The sequence below is a fragment of the Coturnix japonica genome, chromosome 10 (genome assembly GCF_001577835.2).
Source record: "Coturnix japonica isolate 7356 chromosome 10, Coturnix japonica 2.1, whole genome shotgun sequence".
Lineage (NCBI taxonomy): Eukaryota > Metazoa > Chordata > Aves > Galliformes > Phasianidae > Coturnix > Coturnix japonica.
The window spans coordinates 2,656,171-2,677,782 of record NC_029525.1 but is presented as its reverse complement, the minus strand read 5'-3'; the positions used below and the strand labels follow the sequence as shown (position 1 = coordinate 2,677,782).

Here is a 21,612-nt window from a genome sequence, read left to right as displayed (position 1 = left end):
AAGTTGTCTGACTCACTTCTCCACCTGGGTAAGAAGCATCTGTGGAGGATCAGATCACATTGGTACAGAAAGTGCCAGCTAACTTTCCCTCACAGCTGAAGAGGATGATGTGGAAAGGTCAGCACAGGAAGTAACAGAAAATTTCTGAGTCCTTGTATTTTCTGGCAGCATCCATAGTCATATCTGTGGAGCCCTACGTCCCCACTGCTTCTGCACAGGTTGCAGGTGGGAATACTGATGGTGCAAATGCCACAGAGTATTAAATGGGGACATAGGCCTTGTTTTTCCACTCTGTGGCAGTCTGCCTTCATTGCGGACTTCCAGATGTTCACTTCTACACTTTTTTTTTTTTTTCCCTGAGAATTTCAGGGAGGTTGCCAACCGGTATAACCTGCATTCTATAGGAATCTAATGGTCTAGATCTGTAGCGGATGTAGGTAAACCATGCTTACTGTAATTGCAAGGCACTGCAGCAGAGAGGTCTGGCATGTGCCCACTTCTTGGAAAGTTATAATAGGAAAATGGCAAGAGGCTTGGAAAGTAGGCGAAGACAGATTGCACCAGTCCAAGCACATGTGCAAATTTAACCTGGTTGGCAAAGGATGGTGTGGTGTTAAGTAGGGGACTTTTTTGTTGTTTCTCTCAGTACACCTGATATTAGTGGGCTACAAGGAACAGGTGGGTAATAGCTCAGCCCCTCTTTGTTTTCATGGAAACTCTCAGGTGGTATCAAACCAACTACTCCTCTCACCAAAAATAGGGGGAGAGGAAAAACAAAAAGAAAGCTATGATCTCTTTTTTGTGAGAAAGATGGTATGTAATCTGACATTTACATGGCTTTAAAGATGCAGGAGTAAAAAGTTTATTTTGAGGAGATTGATGGGGCTTTGCTCTATCTTTGCACACCAGTGTGTAGGATAGGAGGGACTGCTGAATCAGGCTTGCTTCTTGGCTGCAATGAGGCTGATCTGCCTGAATTAATGAAACCGTGGCTCTGTTTTTCTCAGAAAAACAAAAATTTCTGGTAAATGCCAACAATTAGTAACTAAAACGCTGAATTTTATGTGACTGTAGCAATCTGTATTTAAGAAGTTGCATGTTTTCCACCCAGTGGAGCACTAAATAAATAGTGGCTTGGTTCTCAGGACCAGTGAGTTCATTACTTATTAGTCCTGCTTGTCTGCCCTGCAGTTATTTTTGAGATATTTTTGCACTGTGCTGCGTTCTGTACTTAGACATTGCAGAAACGATTGAGGCATTGACTGGAGACATGTAGATAAGAAATAAAGTCATGAAAAAAACGTGCCTTGGGTTCCAAGGGGATCACGTAATGTACATTTCTAACAGATAAGGAGATAGTTGTGTACCAAAAGCAGATGCAAAGCAGATGATTTTCTTCATGTCTGTGAATTTATTGGGGAATCTATGTCTACATAGAACTCAGTTTGCATGAAAATAATGTTTCTTTGAGGAGATTAATCACCTGGGAGCTAAGGAGCTTTTAAAAGAATAACATTAACTTTAGTTTCTTTTTTTTTTTTTTTTTTGTCCAATTGAGTGTTCCGTTTTCCAAAATAATACTTTCTATTTCTACATTTGTGATTAATAAAGATGATGGAGAATGGTTCAGAAATTGTCTGCATGCAGAATGTGGCGTGTACTATGAACAAGCAGGGATTGGGACCAGCTCTCCTTCCTGTGTTTTCTTCAATCTCCAATTAGGAGGTATCATTCACAATAAATTGTAACAGACATTACAACCAGTTACGTAATAGACTGCATATTATGCAGTTAGTCAGTGAGCTTGTCTCAGTAAAGAGCTGTGTTTGGTGCTGGCTGGGAAGCAAGCAGAGAGATGCACGAGCTTTAAATTATGATGGTTGCTCTGAAAGCAATGCCTCCTATTTATTTCCATGGAAATTAGAACAACTACAAAGAGCACAAAAACACTTTTAATAGAGCAAGTTCTCAGCTACAAAATACTACTTTTCAACATAGCTGTCCACCATCATTTTTGCATAGTCTTAAGATTTGTTTGGTCATGGGCTGGCTGGAAAGGAAGCAGTTGGCATATCTGAGGAAAGAATGAGATGTGAAGGGATAGACAGGGAAATAGAAAAGAAGGGAAACCATCTGTGAACAAAGAACAGAGGTACAGAGACTCAGAAGTTAATGTAAGCTCAAAGATTCATTTGAGGTTGGTTGCAAGTCTTCCCTGATTGAGGGTATTCATTCATCCTGGAAGAAAAGGATGTCTGTTCCTTCAGTCTGTCTTCTGTCATTGTGTTACAGTGAGTGCTGTCATTTCTGTCTTTTATATTCATGTTTCAGTTTTTATTTTCATCTTTTCTGCAAGGCTTGAAGGTTTCTTTTAACTACATGGACTAAATTCCTGGTTTTCTATCTTGTTGTTTGTTTTTATCTGGCAGCATACTTAAAATGTAGTCCCTTCTGTGAAAGGTTAAGTGCAGGCCATGCAAATCCTGAAGCATACCATGTTCATATGTGGTGAATGATCACAACCAGGTCAAGGCTAGAGGTAAGGTGCAAAGGTTTTGAGTGTCAGGGCTATTTCCTACAGTGTGCAAATTCTTTGTATTGGCAAAGGTGATTTCAGTACCTTTATGTGTCAGTCACAGTCTGAATCCAGAAAGATGAATGTAGTGTCCCACAGATCACTGTTTGCAACAGAGTTTTTTTTGTAGAGAGGAAATGATGCAGGTCTGACTTGGCACTGGAATAACAAGATATCTCCTGCTAGATCTGTATTTCTGACACGAGCCAGGATGCCATTGGCCTTCTTGGCCACCTGGGTGCACTGCTGTCTCGTGTTCAGCTGACCATTGACCGACACCTCCAGGTCCATTTCCTCTACGCAGTCTTCCAGACACTCTGCCCCAAGCCTGTAGCTCTGCCTGGGGTTGTTGTGGCCAAAGTGCAGGACCCAGCCACTGATCTTGTTCAACTTTATCCCATTGGCCTCAGCCCAGTGATCCAGCCTGTCCAGATCCCTCTGCAGGGCCTCGCTACCCCCAGGCAGATCAACACTTCCTCACAACTGCACTTCTTTGATTAAAATAAATAAGGAAATGTCACTGTGTATGAATGCATCACTGCCAAAATGCCAGCAAGGGAAAAGAGCTAATCAGCCAAAGAACAGGACTGACACAAGTACTGGCCATATGTGGGATTGGGTTTAGGATGAAGCCAGGAGGAATCTTTCTTGCCATTACAGCAACAGAGTTTTGCAGCAGCCCTCCAAGATCTGTAGCTGGGTTAGAAATCGTAAGGCTTTTAGTGGAAAAAGGATGAGGCTGCCCTCAATAGTTAAACCAAGCTTATAGGGGGAGGGATGCAGAGCTCTGTCTGTTCATTACAATTGCTGAAGGCCTCCAGCTGCTATCTGTAGCCTCCTGGGAGGCTCCTGTCTGTTTAGTCTCAGCCAGATTTTGTATTATTGAAAGTTTCTGTGTTTCCGTTACTTCCTGACTATGGCTTTTCTTCTTCTTCAGTTAGTGATTTGGATCTCATCCATCCTTCTGTTTTCTAATCGTATCCATCTTGCAAGATACAAACACTTGCTGCTAAGCCAAAAAAAAGGCGGGGTAAGGTATAATACAGATTTGGGATATTTGTTTGCTAGATCAGAAAATAGAAACAGTGACAGCTGTTAGCAGCTTGAACAAATTGTTTGTAGTTGTTCCTTACCAAAGAAATATGTTAAACCTTTCCCAGTTTTGCCTTATGCTCTTTTTTTCCCCCCAAGCTGTTTATTAATAAAACTAGCAGTGATGTTAACAGATTGGTTTTCCACATAGCCATGTGTGAAAGTGTCTTTAAAAAGATTTAACCCAGTAAAATTCCACAGTGTATTTAGATTTCTCATAACCCCATATCACTATCAGCCCAGGGATTCCAGCTGTAGTGTGTTTATTTATTTCACCTAGGCACTGTAAGGCAGGTAGATGATAATTCTCCTGAATAGAGGAGCAGTGGCCAAGATTTGGAAGGTGGATTTTTAAACCCACTCTAATCCTGGTACGTTTTTTTTTCCTCCTCAAATACAAGATTTCTCATCTACTGAATGAATGAGTCCTTTATATATATCATGAGAAAGATACTTTGCTAAGGCAGATAAAAGCATGGAATGATGAAGATGATTGTTTATTAAGATCTGATGTGGTTAGTGTGTCAATAGGTTTATCTACGTAAGATATATTCCTAGTTGTAGTTCATTTTGTTATCTATGTCCCTTCTTTACAGAAGATATGTAAGAAAAAGGAGGAGAGGGAGGAAAGTCTAAGAGAAGATCAGGACTCTATCATACAGTTGTGTCAAATTAACATGGTAAATGAGCTCAGTATGAGTATTGGTATCAGTGGATTCAGAGGACTTGGAGATCTGTAGAGAGCTGGTTTGCTAGGTAGTGGTGCGGAGGTGCTAATCACTGTCTGTTCATAGGGCAAGAGTTAAACAAATGCACTTTGGTTAAGTAAATTAAGATAGGAAACTGAAGATAGTTTTTCCAGGGCTTAATTTTCAAACACTTTACATACTTGAAATCAGTTTATACATTATATGAGTGATATATAGGTGCAAACATGCAGATGGTCTGCACTTCACGTCTTAATGTTATTGTTTTTCCAGGCATAAGCTGGTAATTTTATTCGGAAGCATTTTGGAGCTGGGAGAATATTGATGCTGCATAGACAGAAGAATAAGTCTGCATTTCTGAGTGTTTCTATAAGTAATGATTAACTTGAATAAAGATCATTATGACTGTAGGTAATGTATGCTGAGTGCACAGATTATTTAGTGATGCACTTGGAGAATTTGAAAATCTTAACTAGGTAGAATTTTTAGGAGTGTTTTTAGGCCCTCTACTGATCATTTGGAGAATAGGAAAGAAGAAAAACAACCCTGCAAAATGCTGGCGAAGCGGCTCTTTTTGGAGAAGGGAAGAAGAGAATAGAACTAAAACCTGCACTAATTAGATAAATCCAGTCTTTAGCATTGTGTTGGAAAGATCTTGGGGAACAAACAAAAATACCAGCTGTGGTAAGAACAGGTGAACCTGTTTTGAGATGGAGGCAAGTAAAATCCATTAAAAAATGATGAGCTTGCTGAAAGGAATGCTCTTTTTTTCTTAAGATTGAAAACAATGTATTTAAAATCCAGTGCCTTCTATATATTATAGTGCATTGTGATTGTTTTATGTATTTCTTTTCAGGCAACAATGGAGGAAAAAAACTGGTTTGAATTGCTGCTTCAGGCTGGAGTGCTTGTATTCTGTAGTACTTTAGGTTAGAACTAAGGGTATCCCGAGTAGTGACACTTGTCAGATCTTTTGAGGTTCAATTGAGAATGTCTTTTGTGGACAAGTAATCGGGCAGCTCTGTGTACAAGTTGATATATATATATATATATATATATATATATATATATATATATATTCGGAGTATATCCGGATTATATATGCTGTGTTCAGAGAAGCTGCTTGAAAGTGCCAGGTCTCTGAGTGGTGTTTAGCATCTTTTTTTCCTCTAAACACAAAAACAGGTATGACAGGAAGTGTTTTGTGGTGTTTTTAGTGTTTGATTGTAACATGAATTACTGTGTCTAGAGTAATTTATTTGAAATTATTTGCTATCTTATTGTACACCGTTAATTTCCGCAGATTGACACTGCAGTTCCTACAGTGCAATTACTCACCACACCTCTGGTGCTTTCTGCTTCTTGAAGCTGAGCTGGTAATTCACATCAGGGCTTTATTAACTAATGCAGTGCTTTGAAAATGCAGCGTCAGGCAGGCGTTAGAACTTTCAGAGATGGGCCAGTGTAGGAACATTGCATTATGCTATGATGAGAAATGATGCAGTAAATAAACTATGGGGAGAATTTTAGGAGGAAAAGAATCATCGGGATGGGCTTTATAATTCTGAACGGTGTGCTACTGTGATTCCTGATAGAAGTATCTTCAAAAGGAAAAAGCAGGAAGTTTCAACAGCCTGTTTTAAAATGTGTATCTGCATTAGGAAAGCTCTGTTAAAAACATTTATTGATTCATCAGCTTCCTTCCAGAGCTCTCATCCTCCCAGATGTACTCAGCAGGAATTCTTGCAGTTTCTCTCCCTGCGATAAACAAGTTCTTTTGAAATCCAGCTACTGGTTTTGGTTGGAGCCAAAAGTTGTGACAGCCCTGCAGAGGATGGTGACTGCCAGCTGCTAAGGGAAGTGTGAACCAGGGGAGTAACAGATTTCTGTGAAGACTTAAAGCTGCTCTAGCAACTGGAACTTGGGTGTTGCAGTGAATGAGCTGCGCTCTCAGCTGGTTGGTGGTTATTAGCTGATGCTGAAACAAATTATAGCTGATTTGATGCTGATCCAAGCGATGTTTTGAATTTCGTCACTCCTGAAAACACACATTGGAAAGCGGGGAGCTGTTGTGGACAGTAATTTCAGCAAGCAGTATTACTTGTTGTAGTAATAGCTATGTGTCTTTTTAGTATTTCTTCTCATGGTTTGTTTGAACCTTAGAACTCGTAGTCTATATCTGTACTACTAAGTAAACCATCAAGGGCTCTCTGGCCCTTAAAACCAGTGGCATAGTGCAGCTCCGTTCACTTTGCCTGAACCTTCTTTCTCCTCCAAAACAAGGTGATCTCTGTTTAGCCTGGTGCACAGATTGCTGACAGAGACAAAACAGACTGCTAGACAGCCCCAGCCAGTTGCTTGACACTTCAGCTGTCTACAGTTTGCTTGTATAGGCTGAGTTATGGAGTATCTGAACTTGCTCTTTGGTGCTTTCCAAAATCATGTCGTTCTTTTCCATGACATGCAACTGATTGCTGCCCTTGTCTGATTTGTTTCATACCTGAAAAGGGATGAGGTGCAAGACCATAATGTTAAATACCAGAGTATCTGTTACAAAGCATCGTTACTTTATAACTGAATAGCAGAGCCCTTTTGTGTTTTGGCTGCTACAGATAAGTAATTGCAGAATGTGTATCAAAATCAAGGTGCACGAAACACAGCGAGACTGGAAGAAAATAGAAAAGCATGATGTGATAATCAGTGTTGCATTACTCAGACCATTGGAAGACACTTGAGAACTGGTATACTTAAGAGGGTTGGGGAAACTCATTAAAGCTGAGATGCAACTGATCCCCAGGGTGAAGTTTTGCCTGTGTAACAGTTGCAATTAACCACGCTTATTAAAGTGGGTCACGGAGTTGACAATTGCAAACAGGATTTAACGCTGTTACTCATTTGGAAAATGGCCCAACCTTAGTAAAGAAACCAGTGAGTGAATCCCACAGTCTACGTACAATATTGATGACTGTATCCATAACAGCAGAACTTACTGTTTTGAGTCCACTGCTCTCTAGCTCTCTTCCTTTTTCACTTCTTTTCTTTTTTTTCCCCCCCTCTTAATTTTCTTTTCTTAGATCTAACTGGCTAAAGCCGTGCTGTGGGAGACGAGCAGCTGTGTGGCAGGTATTTTTGCTCAGTGCAAGTCTCAACAGTTTCCTGGTAGCCTGTGTAGTGTTGGTGGTGATTCTTCTGACTCTGGAACTCCTAATAGATATAAAGCTTCTCCAGTGTGAGTAGGGGGATTTATTTTTCATTTTTATTTTTTATTGTAATGAAATAAGGGCTTAACTTGCTGGGAGGTTTTTGAAGGGGTGGGTTGGAGATTGGTGGTTTTTTTTTTAATCCCCTACCATGTAAATGTTTAGTAGGGTAGGCAAGAATGGTGTCTGTGGAACCCTGGTATAGTGAAGTCAGTCCCTTCTCTATTTTGCTGACCAAATTCATATAGGATGCATTTTCAGAGGATACAAGCAGGAATATATGTGCAGACATCTGTATGTTGGTACCTGAAAAGGTTTGTCCTTTTGGTCAGAAACTCTTTGTACACAAAGGAGAAAAATAATATGTATTGTTAATCTCCTCGATACTTGTTGAATACACGTAGATATGAAGAACATGCCAGGTTATTTTATGCCATTTCCTTACTTATTTACTTCTACTGAGGTAGTTAAGAATTGATGGTTTTCTGTCTTGTGGTGTGCTGAAACATTACGGATTCTTATTCTACTATAACACAGTGATTCCAATAATTTCCTAAGTGGAGTTTTGCTTTATCTGATTTCACTCTACACAGGTTCCACAGTGCAATTTTTCATGTTGCTTTTTTTTCCTACTACTGTTTTCTTCCATTCCTTTCTTTATTTTTTGCTTTTAATATACAAACCTGTTATGAACACAAATACCAGCTATGTTTGTCCATCTAATTGTTGTGGAGTAGCCTTTAGCACCTCCCTACAAATACATTGAAATGTCAATAATGAGGTTCAGACGATCCCATGAATGCAAGAATGTGCAGCATGAAAGAGTCATGGTCTGGTATCCTCTGTGGCAACTTTAAAGTAGGCAAGCATCATTTTTATTCTGTTATTCTGCTATTTTTGTTCTTTTTCTGTTGATATTAGTGAAGTTAGCTTTCAGTGGGAGACTTAAGTATTGTATATTTGTAATCAAGGGGACTTCATTGATAATGGCAGCTGTTTTATAAACCCTTCAAGAGGAATCAGTGGTTGTGCTGTCTATCCACAACGTTGTCCAAGTTTGCCCCCAGCCCTGTCTGTCCATACTGCACACACAGTTACCGCATGACCATTTCATTCCATTTGTTATTTTCAGCAGTCTCTTGGAACTTACAATTTTGGATGGGGAAACCCATAATTTAGACAAACCTGTAGCTTTCAGAAGAGTCAGGAATGCTAATTATGGGTATAAGTCCTTAAAAATTGAATGAGGAACTGCATTTATTGAGGTACTACATCTTTATGTTTATGTGTAGATATGTCACTTCGTGTGGAGCCCAAGAGTTTAAAAGCTGTTTCTGTTGGTCTGTTTTAGGCTTCTAGTACAGTTCTGGAGACTTTCCTCTGGAAGAACCCATTTTCTTACCATTCATTTTTCTGAAAAGATGACTATTTTTTAGGTCTCACTTCTCTTTGTATCTGGTGCAAATCATACTCTTAAAAACTCTACAGCTTGCACCCTGTATGTCACCTATGGGTGTTTGGTCAGGTGATTTTACTGTTAGGATGCTATCCCTGCCCTGTCTGTGTGGATTCTCTCAGCATCTGAGAGGATGTAGCTCCATGTTGCTGCTTTGAATTATAACTCATCACACTTCTTGCCTTTTATAACTGAACTCTTTCTATTTTGATTAAAATCAGATAAAGATTATCTCGATGACACTTGGAATTGCAGTTGCATTGCACAAGGAATGTACATTATTTACCTTGAAGTGGTAAAAAGCATTTAGGGCAAAATTATGCTTTTTAAAAATACATATTTTTTTATATTTATGGAATTGAGCAGTGCATTAGGATACATTATGGCAGTTTTATTTTTGATAACAAATGCTAATCCATATTATAGTTGATAATTATTTAGGAAGTCTCCTTTTTCTCTTTTAAATGAGATTTCAATGTGCTCTAAGTTTTTTGTGGAGGAACTATTGCATGAAAAGTCCATTTTCCTGGCTGTGTCATATTTGAAAGTACCTTTCTCATATTTTTATTGCAGTCCTTGGTTGCGCTTTTCCCACACACAGAACTGTCAGGATCAGTGACAGAGACCAGGTCTGCAAATGCGTAGGATGTGTTTAACAAAACAATGTCTTATGTGATGCAAGTATTTTGAACTTGACAAGTTTCAACCCCTATTCCTACATTCAGAAGAACAGACCACGCTGTCCCTTCTCTGTCTTCAGTAGTTTTGGGGGAGAGCATATCAGGCAGTCATCTTAGTCCTCTTTCTGCAGTCAGCTACAGCAGATATTTCTGTAGGAGGCATCAGGTCTTCCTGAAAACCGTGGAGCTGAAAGGCAGCACATAATTGTACCTGGTTGCTGGATCAGGGTCCTGTCTGATTATGTGTGTAGCTGTCTGAGGAAAACAAGTACTGAGACGCAGTGATATCTCTGCATGAATATGGGTTCAGGGCTTGCCCAAAACACACAGTGAGCAGCTGCTATCTACTCCTGGCAGCAGCTTGTTTGTATCTACCAGGAAACTGTCATCGAGGACAACAACAATCAGAATTAAGAGCTGATTGTACGAGCTTCTATAATGTCCACTCACTATTTGTCAGGATGCATTCTTCATTCCTGTTCTCCACATATGTGTTTTGAGTATAGATGGCGGGAGGAGGAGGTGGACTGAAGCCAGCTGTACTTCACTTTCTATACTGAATGGTAGTTTTCATGGCTAAAAACATCCTGGGTTTGTATTCACATCATCCTCATAGCTCCCTACGATCAAAATGTGAATAAAGCAAAATAAAGCAAAACTATTTGGCTTTTAGGGTAAAAGGGTAACAAATAAAATAAATGTGGGTTGCTCTTTTGATAAAGGTAGCAACTGAATCTTTTGGAAGAAGCAAGTATACAAAGCCAGTGTACAGGTTAGTGATTCAGCTCTTTAACAAAAGCTTCTGGCTTGGAGGACTTTAACAGATATACCGTTTTACTGGCAATTTGATTGCACACTGTCTGGCAGTGTATCCAGCACTTTCCTCCATCAGAAATTGATTTTCTATCAAAATTCTTACTGCTATATATTTTTTGTCCACTAAGGGGCAGCTGGAGCCTTCTATGTCAATCGGCAGCTGTGTAAAATAGCTTACAGGTGGTTTCCATTTCTTGTTCTTTATTCTCCCCCATAAAGATATCCACCCTATAAAGACAGTGTCTTGGGATAGGTATATATGCTACATTTTTGTGTTGTTTCATCTCTAAGTAGTTCCTCTGCTGCACTGCAGGAAACACTCTCACACCAAGTCCCCATGAGCTTCAGCTGTGTAAGTTCCAGCAGCAGCGCATCAATGTTTTTCTTTGTATCCTCATTTCTTTTTACATTCTTCCCTCTTCTTCCCATTTTAATCAGTTTTAACTTTAAAATGAGATGCCTGGTTTAGTGCATGCCATACATGTTCTTAGTTAATTCTGCCATAATCTTACATTTCAGTGTACGCAGAGCCATTGTTTATTTTGAGCTTTGCTGTGCAGCAGGGCTGCACAGTGTTGTAATCTATCCACTGTAGGGAAGATAGTCTCGCTAATGCCCTAAAGTAAAGAAAGAGGGTTTTTTTCTTTGTTATTTTAATTGAAGTTTCAGAGTATGTGGCCTCCAGAGGAAGAGCTGTCAGCAGTTCAGATAACTGGACTCTTTGGGCTTTCAGCAATGAAGGATACTTTGAACATAGAATTTCAGTAAGCTTACTTGAGAAATTCTCCATGTTTCAAGACATTGGTTTAACCCTATGAAGACAATCTCTGATGTAAAAAGAGCCTTTCTTAAGTCATTAGAAATAGGCTTTAAAGCTCTAGTTTTTTATGACCTGTTCCAGATAGTTCTTGGTCTTCTGAGCATAACTGTAAGAGAATGAATACAGGGAGTAATGTAGGAATAACAGAGCATTGTCTCCTTACAACATTCTAACTGAACTTGCAGGTAGGTGGGATTTAGTCACACATCTCATACTAATGCAGTGCATGAAGTGACAATGTGCAGCAGTAACAAAGACCTGAAATGTGTATGTCACTGCTTACCAGCAGCCTGATGTGTGAATGGTCCAATGCAAAGCTGCTGTGGCTGCTAACATGCTGATCTGGGTTGAGTGAACAGCTGGCAGGTCTGGAATTACATTTGCCATTACATCTCACTCCCTTTCTGTTTTTTCCATGATGAAATTTAGGGAAGAAAGCTTGGTCCACGTGTAATTTGTAGCAGTACTAATGATATCAATCATAAGTTGCATTCTGCTACTAAAATGATGCTTCATTGTATTGTGTTAATTGCAGTTTCAAGTGCTTCTCAGTTTGCAGGAGTAATTCACTGGATCAGCCTAGTCATCCTGTCTGTTTTCTTTTCAGAGGTACGTATGACCAAAGCTTTTCACCACACACAGAACTGCAAGGTATTTTTATGCTGTTGCCTAAGTTAGCAAGAGTTAAACACTGGTTTGGTTGTGAATAAATGTAATGGAGTGCAGAGGGAAGAGAAGAAAAAGTGAGGGTAACAGTTGCTGCTCTTAGCAAACCAAGAGATCTTGTTTGTATTAGCGCTGTAAGCTGCAAAGAATTGGCAAGGAAGACAAATTACAGTTGAACAGCTACAAAAAAAGATAATCTCTGATCAGCACAGAAGTGAATGAGGCCTATTTCATGCATTTTGTCTCACAGAAATCCTGTTGGTGTCACTGGGAGTAAGGACTTAATTCAAGTTCACAGATCTTATTTCATAAGAGGATCTGTTTTAAGAGTGCAATGATCTTCTCTCATAGTTTATGTGGGTAGTTTAGATGTGCTGGGTTGCTGTATGTACACAAAGTAAGAGAATGAAACAAATGGTGATTTTTTTATGCAAATATTTTTATGAATATATTTTTGGAAACTGGAGAATGCTTTAGTCATGATATAACAAATGATCAAATTGGGATAATCTGTTATAGCTTCCAACTTCATTTCAATGAGAAGTCGCTGATACGGAGACATTTAGACATGTTATTAAGGCTATTTTTCCAGGCATACAATGATGTATAACCTTTTTGTCACGTGATGCCAACTAGTATGTTGGAAGAGAACCCAAGGAGCTTACGTATTTAAAAATACACCTTCTAGCTCTGTAGGAGAAAATGTTTTCATCCCAAAAGAAGTGAAGGTCCTCACTCTGTGGTGTGTCTTGGTGAAGATGACAGAGATATTCGAAAAGCCCCGAACAAACTGGGAGCTGTGAAATCTGTACATGATCCAACTTGTGTTGGATTCATACAACCCATATTCTACCACTGTTTCTTTCTGTGGTCCTGTTTAATGAAATTTATTTACACGCATCATTTTGTATTTCTGCTTTCTATTTCTGCTCATTATGGGGGTTTTCTAGCTAGTGTATCCAGACTGCCTTTGGGCACTTTCAGAACGGATTCCTTGATTCCAGGCCAGGGTCTCAGGATGGCTTTGTATCTCAGTCTTCTCTGGTGCTGGAGCTACACAAATGAATGTAATTCCTTTGTGTATTTCCCATCATTTGGCAGTGACTGTGGATTGTAGATTACATGTAACCTGTAAACCATAGAAAAGTTTTGCAGAATCCTTTCTTTGTGCATTGCATATCCTAATTCTCAAAGGTTCGGGTTTGCTAGATAAAGTCCACTCCCTATAAAGAAATACTTGCTGGTCTCCTTCAGAATCTTTCTTTTCTCCTGTGGGAATATGCGCCCTGGAGGTACCTGTAATCCTGAGCTGTCCAGTAGGATCAGCCTGTAGTAACTGCTGCTGGCAGCATGACTGCACTTACACACTCACCTCATCTTTGTTGCTGTCTTGAGCTTGTCTCACAGCAAGTTTTCCTGTGTTCCTTGATTTTCTTCTGCTGGGTGTAGTCTGAAGTTCTGTTTTCATTTGGTTTTACCACTTTCCCCAAAGTTTTGATGCAGTGTCTTGTTCCTGTATCTCCTCCATAGTTCAGTTCACATGCAGGCAGGTTTTGGTATGTTGCTTGTGGCAGCACTGACACAGACTAGACCAGCTCTCATCTATGTCAAGGCAAAAGAAAGACTTTAAGTCCTACTGAAACAGTACCTGAACAAATGGATGGACTGGTTTGGAAATGCTTTGCAGTAAAACAGTAACAGAAATAGTTCACACAGCTAGAGCTGATTGCTTGACTCACCATCCTCATCTTGAATTTGCGTTCTGGGTACTTCCTTTCTTTCTGAATTACTTATTTGGAATTATTTTTCTTTGCTTTCTGTCCTAATTTTTCATAAGCCACTTACTAGTCCCTTTTTTCCTGTTTCTGTCTTTCAAAGCATCTTCCTTTGCTTACTTGATTGTGGGTTGGATTTACACCAGTGAAAAATGTGGTCACAAAGCAGCCATTTAATGAGCACAAAGGAGGGTAGACTTTTTGAATGTTGGTTTATCAGATGCATTTGTAGCTGCTCAGAGTCCTTGACTTGGTTAAAGCAGCAGAGGCTGATTCCACAAAGTATCTGGATATCCTCAATGACCTCAGATCTGAAAGAGAATGAAGGTGTAACTTCACTATTGGGTTTGTTGTGTGTTGAAATGTGTTTCCTCAGAAGAAAAACTAAGTCTTTTTTTTTTCTCACCCAAATCAGAAGCTTTGAATTTCAAGAGATTATGAAATGTTGTAAGAACTGCAGATCATACAAATATATTCTTCATCCATCTTTGTTTTGTGTTCCTTCAGAGGCTTCCCCCCCCCCCCAATTCCTGGTACTATGAGTCAGCTGTCTTTGTTATTTGTTGAGAAGACTGTGAGTTACATTGAGTGCGTTCTGTGACTGTTGATGCCAAGGATGTTGCCAGTGGGTTTCCAGATTTGAGCAGGCTTAATTGATTTGCTTTGGATCCAAGAGGCAAACGGTGCTTAGTCCTTCAGTTGGAGCTTCTTTCCCCAAATCAAGGGCTGAGAGTTTCTGGTGTACAAAAAATGTTTTTCTCCTTTGCAAGTATCATGTCCCAGCATTGAGTGTTCATTACTCTTTTTCCTGTGGTTTGGTTCCCATTCGTTATAAAGGTCGAGATGTCATTCTTCAGAGAGACTTCAGATTAGACGTAAAGAACATGTAATAGAAACTTGTAAAAGACAACAACAACTTGTTGAAAAACAGGAAACTTCCAGAAGAAAATCTGAATGTTTTGGAAAAGCATGACTGGTTAAAAGCAAGTGCTGTAAAGATGCTGTGAGTCCTTATAGTCTCATCATGGTGGAGTTAAGCAGGCACTGGCTTTCTACTTGGTTAAAGTGAAGGGGACAAACATGCCAGCAACAAGCAGCAGCCAGCAGAATGTTTGCCAACAAAATTAAGTAGCTGGGCTTGGAGCATTTTCCAGCCCTCTGTATACTTGTGTTATCGCCAGGAGTCTGAAAGGAATTTATTGCACTCTGACAGTTCTGTATCTTCTGTCACTGTCAGTGACTTTTCCAACATAAATTCAAATGAAGTACACAGCAACTCTTCTTGCTTTTTCCCAAGTATTCTGAGTAGGATTTACTAGTGGTGTTAATTGTGTATGTTTGTCTCTGTTTACATACATCACAATAATTTGTCTGTGCACTGAACGTTACCCAGGTGTTAAGACAGAAGAGCAGACTTTGGGAGGAGAACCCCGATGCCAATAGCAGAGCAAGGCTGGGGTTGCACCCCAACAAGAGAGCATATTCAGCCTCAGTAACAGTTGGTTGAGAAAAGAAAGGTGGGGAAAGTCAGAGTATTTTGATAAGTGGATTGGATTCTGTATTTAGTAATAGCCTTATAGCATTGCCACGATTATCTGGTTCTGTAGCTGTGTTCAGTTCTGCTTTTTCTACTAAGACTTCTGTGACCATTTGCATGCAAGAATCAGGTTCTTTGATACTGGTTGTTTGCATTGCTCTGTGTGTGCTTCAGTCAGCCAAGCTCTCAGGCATTCTGCTGGCTTTCAGCACTTGGGTGTTTCCCAGGGAGAAACCAGGTCTTCTGATGTGCTTGAAGTTGGGCAGTCACTGCACTGCAACCTTTTACTTATATCCAAGAAACAAGTTCTTGAATCAAATAAGTACTTCTCTGGGGTACTGGTTGATAGAGGATTTGTTTAATTAGCCCTGGCTCACAGGTGCATTTTCACTGTAGGAGGAAAAAATGCCATCTAATGTGTTGGAAGTTCTTAGTACTCATTGTGATGTTTTACATCTAGTAATTCTTGGGAATAATAAGACCTCCCAAGGATGACGTTCCTATTGATGTTCTATAGAGAACTTCTAGGAGGAAACGCATCCCAAAGGACAGAACTAAGAAAATCATTTCTTTCCCATATAGATTATTCATTACAGCTCCTGAAGAATTTTTCATTACAGAAATCAGCTGTTTCTTTTGTTAGGATTTGGGGATTTTTTGTCATGCTTCTACCAACCAAACAGAAAGATCATAATCTAATATTAATTCCACAGGCTGGGACTTCTGAATGTTTCCTTTCATTCCACGTGCACAACTCTTCGTGGTGCACAAATGCCCTGCATTGCTCACTGTTTATAGTTTATTTTAGGTGATTGACAAGGGGAGATGCAGTTAGAAAGATACTGGTTTTTATATACCATTACAATTACAATGGTAAATGTAAGCTACTGTCTTTACTATACTGGGACATTCCTTTTTTAGCCACTTTTCTTACTTCACAAAAAAACTAGTTTTGGAGAGGCCTAAGTGATTTAGCTTGAGACACCCCTGAAATGTGAGCCTGCCCATTTCTTTTCCAAGAACGTATTACTTACATGGTGTGCTCTATCAGTGCTTCATCTATGCTTTCATCTCTTGATAGCTGCAGGCCAACACCTTCTGTGCTGTGCACTATGAAAAGATAAGAATTCTATGTGATCATGCCAAGAGGGAACTTCTGAAGCAAGGTTGCTTAAGATGGATTTTCTGTTCAATCTGCATTGGTCTTACAGTAATATGCTATATCTGTAGTAAAACATTTCTATTCCTGTAAAGCCCTTTCAAATCAATCCCAAGTTTTCATTATAAAATTAATTCCTTTTCTCCACATTCTAAGAATGACTATTTCAGGACATCAAGTGAACTGCAGTGCTCTTGCAAAGATGCATTTGATCACTCAGTGGTACCCTAATAGAGTATTAGTGGTAGGCAGTGAGAAAAATGCACTGCGTTCATGACTACATGTGCTAATAGATTCATGGTTTTACAGAGCACAGTAAGTCAGGAGTGTTTTGTGCTCTGTGAGGTGAGGTCAGTAGTTATCCTCTTCATTTCAGAGCTTTGGTTGAAGAGAAACCCTGTGAGGAGGTTGCCTATGCCTGGGAAGCAGGAGGATGCATCAGTTAAAGATGCCAGTGTGTTTCTTCATGCTCTGCAGGCTGGGGAGGAGCAAACACCAGAACAAGTAATGCAGTATCTCAGGTCAGGCGCACAATGAGGTGGCAAAAAGCAATTCTTTTAAGTCGTGAATGAGCTCAGGCCTCTGCAAAGTGTCCCAGACCACAGATTATAGAGTGAGTACAAGGTATTCTTTCTGGGAAATATTTCAATGGATATTTGATGTTATGAGATATATCCTAAAGGCAGGAGCTTGACCTTACAGTTTCTGCCAGTGTTTTGTGGCAGTAGAAGGAGAGAAACACTCTGCTAAAGACCCTTTCCACCCTCCTCCATCCACTGTTCAGCTCTTGTGCAATCCCTGCCTCATTTTGAAATGAGGTGGTTAAGCGTGTGGTGGGCCAGCATCAGCTGTGCTGCCTCCTTTGGATTTCTTTATGCTGTGGATGATAATGGCTCAGCAAGTCACTGGGTAGTAAATAGTGTGTTTCCAAGGCAAGCAGTGAAGTATTAAAAATTACTGAACATACTGTGCAGTCAGCTAACAAATGTGGCCAGCTCACGCAGACTGTGGGAATGCACACAGCTGGCTCAGCAAAGGACTTGGCCAGGTTTCCCTGCCAAATTAGAGAGAGAACCTGCAGCATCACAGCTCTTCACAAGCTACAACACTACAGACAGTCAATGTCATGCAAGCAACTGTGTCAGCAGTGAACAGCGTCAACTTCAGAATTGCCTTTCTTTATGAAAAATATGGATTGTTTTTCTTTAATCTGCCCTTGCTCCATCTAACATAAGTTCACAGAAGTGTCTAGTCTTTTATTTCTATTAGTACACTGGACAGAGTTCTATGCAATGATTTAGCTTTCCGCAGAAAGCAGAAAGTATTTCTGATGAGTGTATCAAACAGATGTATAAGACAGATATAGATATATGTATATCTATATACGTAAGGACTTTCTAATTAAAAGCTGTCTGGCCAAGAAATGTCAAAGCATTTTTTCCAGCTTAAAAAAAAAAAAAAAAAACCAACAAAAACCCAAACCTGTCAGTGGCCTTTAGCTGAAAAATAAATACTCAGTGATATCTAATGTTTGCATTCAAACCTGTACACCCCAAAATGCAGAATACCTGTAGTGCAGTGCAGAGCTGTCTGCGTGCATTTGCTACAGTGCTGAAAAATGCCTGTGCATCAGTAGGAAATAGTGGTGCTTCTCTATTTTGCACAGAGAGGGCAGGGAAAGCGAAAGAGGTTGGAGCTGCCAGTGGTAAAAAGTTACCAGGGGGCCATGGGCATATCACAGCTGTACCACCAGCTGCATGTGCACTGTTTGCTCCAAAGGTGATGTCTCTTGGGTGCGGAGCAGGGCTCGTTCTGCCCTTGTGTTCTCCCTTCCTTTAATTTGGTTGCTCTACTTTTAAGCAGATATGCTTGTCATCAAGATGTTTGTTGTGAGGAAGCCTGTCTCCTAGATGTGGCACCAGGAGCTGTTGCTGTCTGCCAGACAGACTTCCCGTCATTGCTGGCTTGTGCTGATTCACACCAGCAGGCTGGGAATGAAAATATTTGTGCTAGCATCCAGCCCTTGGAACTGCTCAGGGCCTGCAAATGTGACAGTAATGTAGTTTGCTTTAAATGCTGCAGTGAGGAATTAAACTGAGCTTTTCTGCCTTTTTATGTTCCCTCAACAGTTCCATGGTGAATCACATTTAGAGTTGAGCAACAGCGCTTCTATTTTCTTTGTGCATGTCTGCCCTATCACTGCAAAGAAAAGATCTCCTGTCCAAAAGAGAAAAGGTTTTCACCATCATTTACTGTAAACATCTGAAGTGTTCAACCATCCTTTCGTTGCTTATTGGCATAGCACTTCATACGTGGTGCTTAAGCACAGAAGAAAATGACCTGGATGTTTCTATGCTGTCAACAGGGTTGTTGTAAAGGCAGCTTGCTTTTGGCAAGGCACTGCTTTTCCTTGTGCATTTCCCAATGGCTGCCTGCTGTGGATCTTGCTGGGGTGGACCCTGGCTTAACTGATGCAGCAGGATTTGTGTGCTCATAAGTAACTTGCACTTTGTGCAGCTTCTCAGTGGGGGGTGAGGGAGTTCCTTACAGAGTTGGGTTACAAAGGCTGCAGGAGTATCTTGGTTGTACAGCAGCACGTGTACTCACACACTGTGCTCTCATCACACCACAGTGGCAAATTTGGAGTGGTAAGGGGTTTCATAGGGCTGCAGTCATGCTTTTCATCTTTCCCATCTAAAACCCCTGTGCATACAGGTTCATAAGGAAATTGTTGTTCCTAGACTTTATTTGTAAAGTGCTTTGGAGGTAAAGTGTTCTTTTTTGGAGCAGGGACCAGCAGCACTAGCATTCATGGTGTCTACATAGAATCTCATCATTTTTCATAGAGGGAAGAGAGTGCTGCCCTTGCTCTTCTGGCTAGCAGCTCCCTTTCTCAGCTAGACCTGGACAGTGCTTCACCTACACCATTTCTGAGTGAGTGCTGGCTGGCTGACTTTGCTGATTATTTGTGATACAAGACAGGATTTGAAAGCAACATATGTCTCACAGCAGTGTCTTCCTCTGCAAAACAAGTTAAGGCTTGGAGTGCCAAGGTAGAGCTCAGCATGGTCATCCTGGACCAAGTGAGGCAATTGGGCTCATGGGGTTTGGCAAAACAATGCTGTTCTGACAAATCTTGTTGTTACACAGTTAAGTAACGCTGCTGTGTTTGGTGTGAATTCAGAGCTGGTTGGGATTTTAGGAAGTTTGCATTTTTAGTGAAGAGGTGATATGTATATTTCTCATGCAGTCACTTAGATCCTTCAGCCACGGTTCTTGGCTTGGTGACCATTCACATGTAGGCCTACTCAGCTCTCTGTCATTGGTACTGGTCTTTGATGGAGAAGAAATTCATTCTTCTCCACAAGTCATTCAGCTGCAGTTAGGATCTTCATGCCTGTCATGCCTATGGTCCTTTTATGTGAATTCAATTTCAATCACCAGATTTATTTTCTCTTAATTGTCTCCTATAGGCCAGTTTAAAGAAATAAAAAAAAAAAAAAAAAGGAAAAAAAGGGTGGGGGCGGGAGGGAGCAGGAAATAGCACCACTGGATTTTTTTTATTGGAATTCACCATTGGTTCATTCTGTGTTCCTTCTGATGTTACTATCAGCTGTTTAATAGGGGAGGACTGTAAATATCTTTTTCTTTCTTATCCTGTGACTTTCTGGGACTTCACAGTAAGGCGAAGACTCTGCAGTCAGAACAGGCAAGGGGAGAATAAGAGCCTCTGCTCTGCACACTGATGAAATATCATCAGCTTTGGGCATGAAGGAGGCACAGTGGCATATTTTCATTAGGAAATAGTAAGCACTGACATAGCAGAGATGGCAAGAAGTGCAAACCTTATTCCATTCCAACACTACTGAGGGAGCCCAAGAGTGGATATTTGAAGGCTTGGGTCTGTTGGGGCTTTTTTATTTCTTGTATATTTTTATTTGTTTATTTATTTTGTTTTGTTTTTATGGCTATTTGAATCTCATATGTCTAAAAGAAACCTGAGAATGTTGAAAAGACTGAACATTTGTACTTACTTGTACATTTGTGCTTAGGGTGTTTCACTGAGTTAATATGGTGGTTGGAAAACAGTACTTTATTCTACTCTCTGAAGGTGTAGCTATTTCTAGTTCCTTATTATTTGGAAGGGATGCAAAATGTTTAGATAAGACAAAAACAAGCCCTTAAGTACATAAAGAACTAATGTTTAAATATATATCTGTATATATATCAAATTATAATAATATTAATCATTTTTTCCTAATTTATTTTACTAGACTATTTTGAGGATTGTGGTTCTTGGCATATGGGATTACATTGAAAACAAAATAGAGGTAAGCAGTCTTACTCTTTGCTCTGATTTCCAGGCAGACAATGGAATATTAATGCTCTTAACAGTATTGAGAACTGCCTTGGGTAGCTTAGTTACAGGTCAGATGCAGATACCTTTTAATTCAGATAGGAGTGCATATTCCTTTCATTGTTCACGTTAGTGCAGAGCCATATAATGCAGTTTTCTTTTCTGTGTGACTCTCAAGGAGTGTGATATTCGGAAATGTTTTGGTACAGGATTGTGGGGTTTTTGCTGCATGTGCCTATGTATTTTATTGGTAGAGCTGTGCTAGTCCAACAGTTGTTATTGCTACCCTGAGATAATGAGCAATGAGTGTAAAAAAAAATTTCATGTGACTTGTGTACATACGTTTCTGTAACCAATTCGAAGTTAGACCTGATTGAAAATTGGTGTATGGTTGTTTGCTAATAGAAAACACTCATATGGCAAAGACCCCAATTTTAACGTAAAATTATTTCCTTTCATAAATCTGACTTCCAATGAATACGGTTGCCTTTTCTGATCTAATCCACAATGAAACTAGCATCATTCAAGTTCTGAACAGTCCACATTGTCAATAACCTTGGCAATTTTGCTGCCCAATAACAGTGAGAGCAGAGAATCTTTCTGTCTTGATGCACAGATGCTCCCACACATTATGTAGTCAGGACATGGCCAAGAGCGATTAAATCACTTTGCACCCTCCTTTTTCTTCTTGTATTCTTGATCTCTTCCTTCAGGCAGTAAGATCTATGGGCAGGGACTGTATTTTGAGGTGGGGGCAAATAATCATGCCAAA

At 40.0% G+C, this 21,612-nt stretch overlaps 1 protein-coding gene across 4 annotated transcripts in view; it reads left to right on the top strand.

Moving 5' to 3' along the window:
* The window catches only part of TMEM266 (transmembrane protein 266), a 69,257-nt gene that overhangs the window by 25,152 nt on the left and 22,493 nt on the right, over nucleotides 1–21,612 (top strand). For 3 of the 4 annotated variants that reach the window (XM_032446904.1, XM_032446906.1, XM_032446905.1), the window contains exons 5-7: nucleotides 7,449–7,603; nucleotides 11,882–11,997; nucleotides 20,758–20,814. In XM_032446904.1, coding sequence (XP_032302795.1) covers nucleotides 7,449–7,603; nucleotides 11,882–11,997; nucleotides 20,758–20,814 — 328 coding nt within the window. The remainder of the gene's footprint in view (nucleotides 1–7,448; nucleotides 7,604–11,881; nucleotides 11,998–20,757; nucleotides 20,815–21,612) is intronic. The other variant, XM_015872463.2, reaches the window with a different exon arrangement.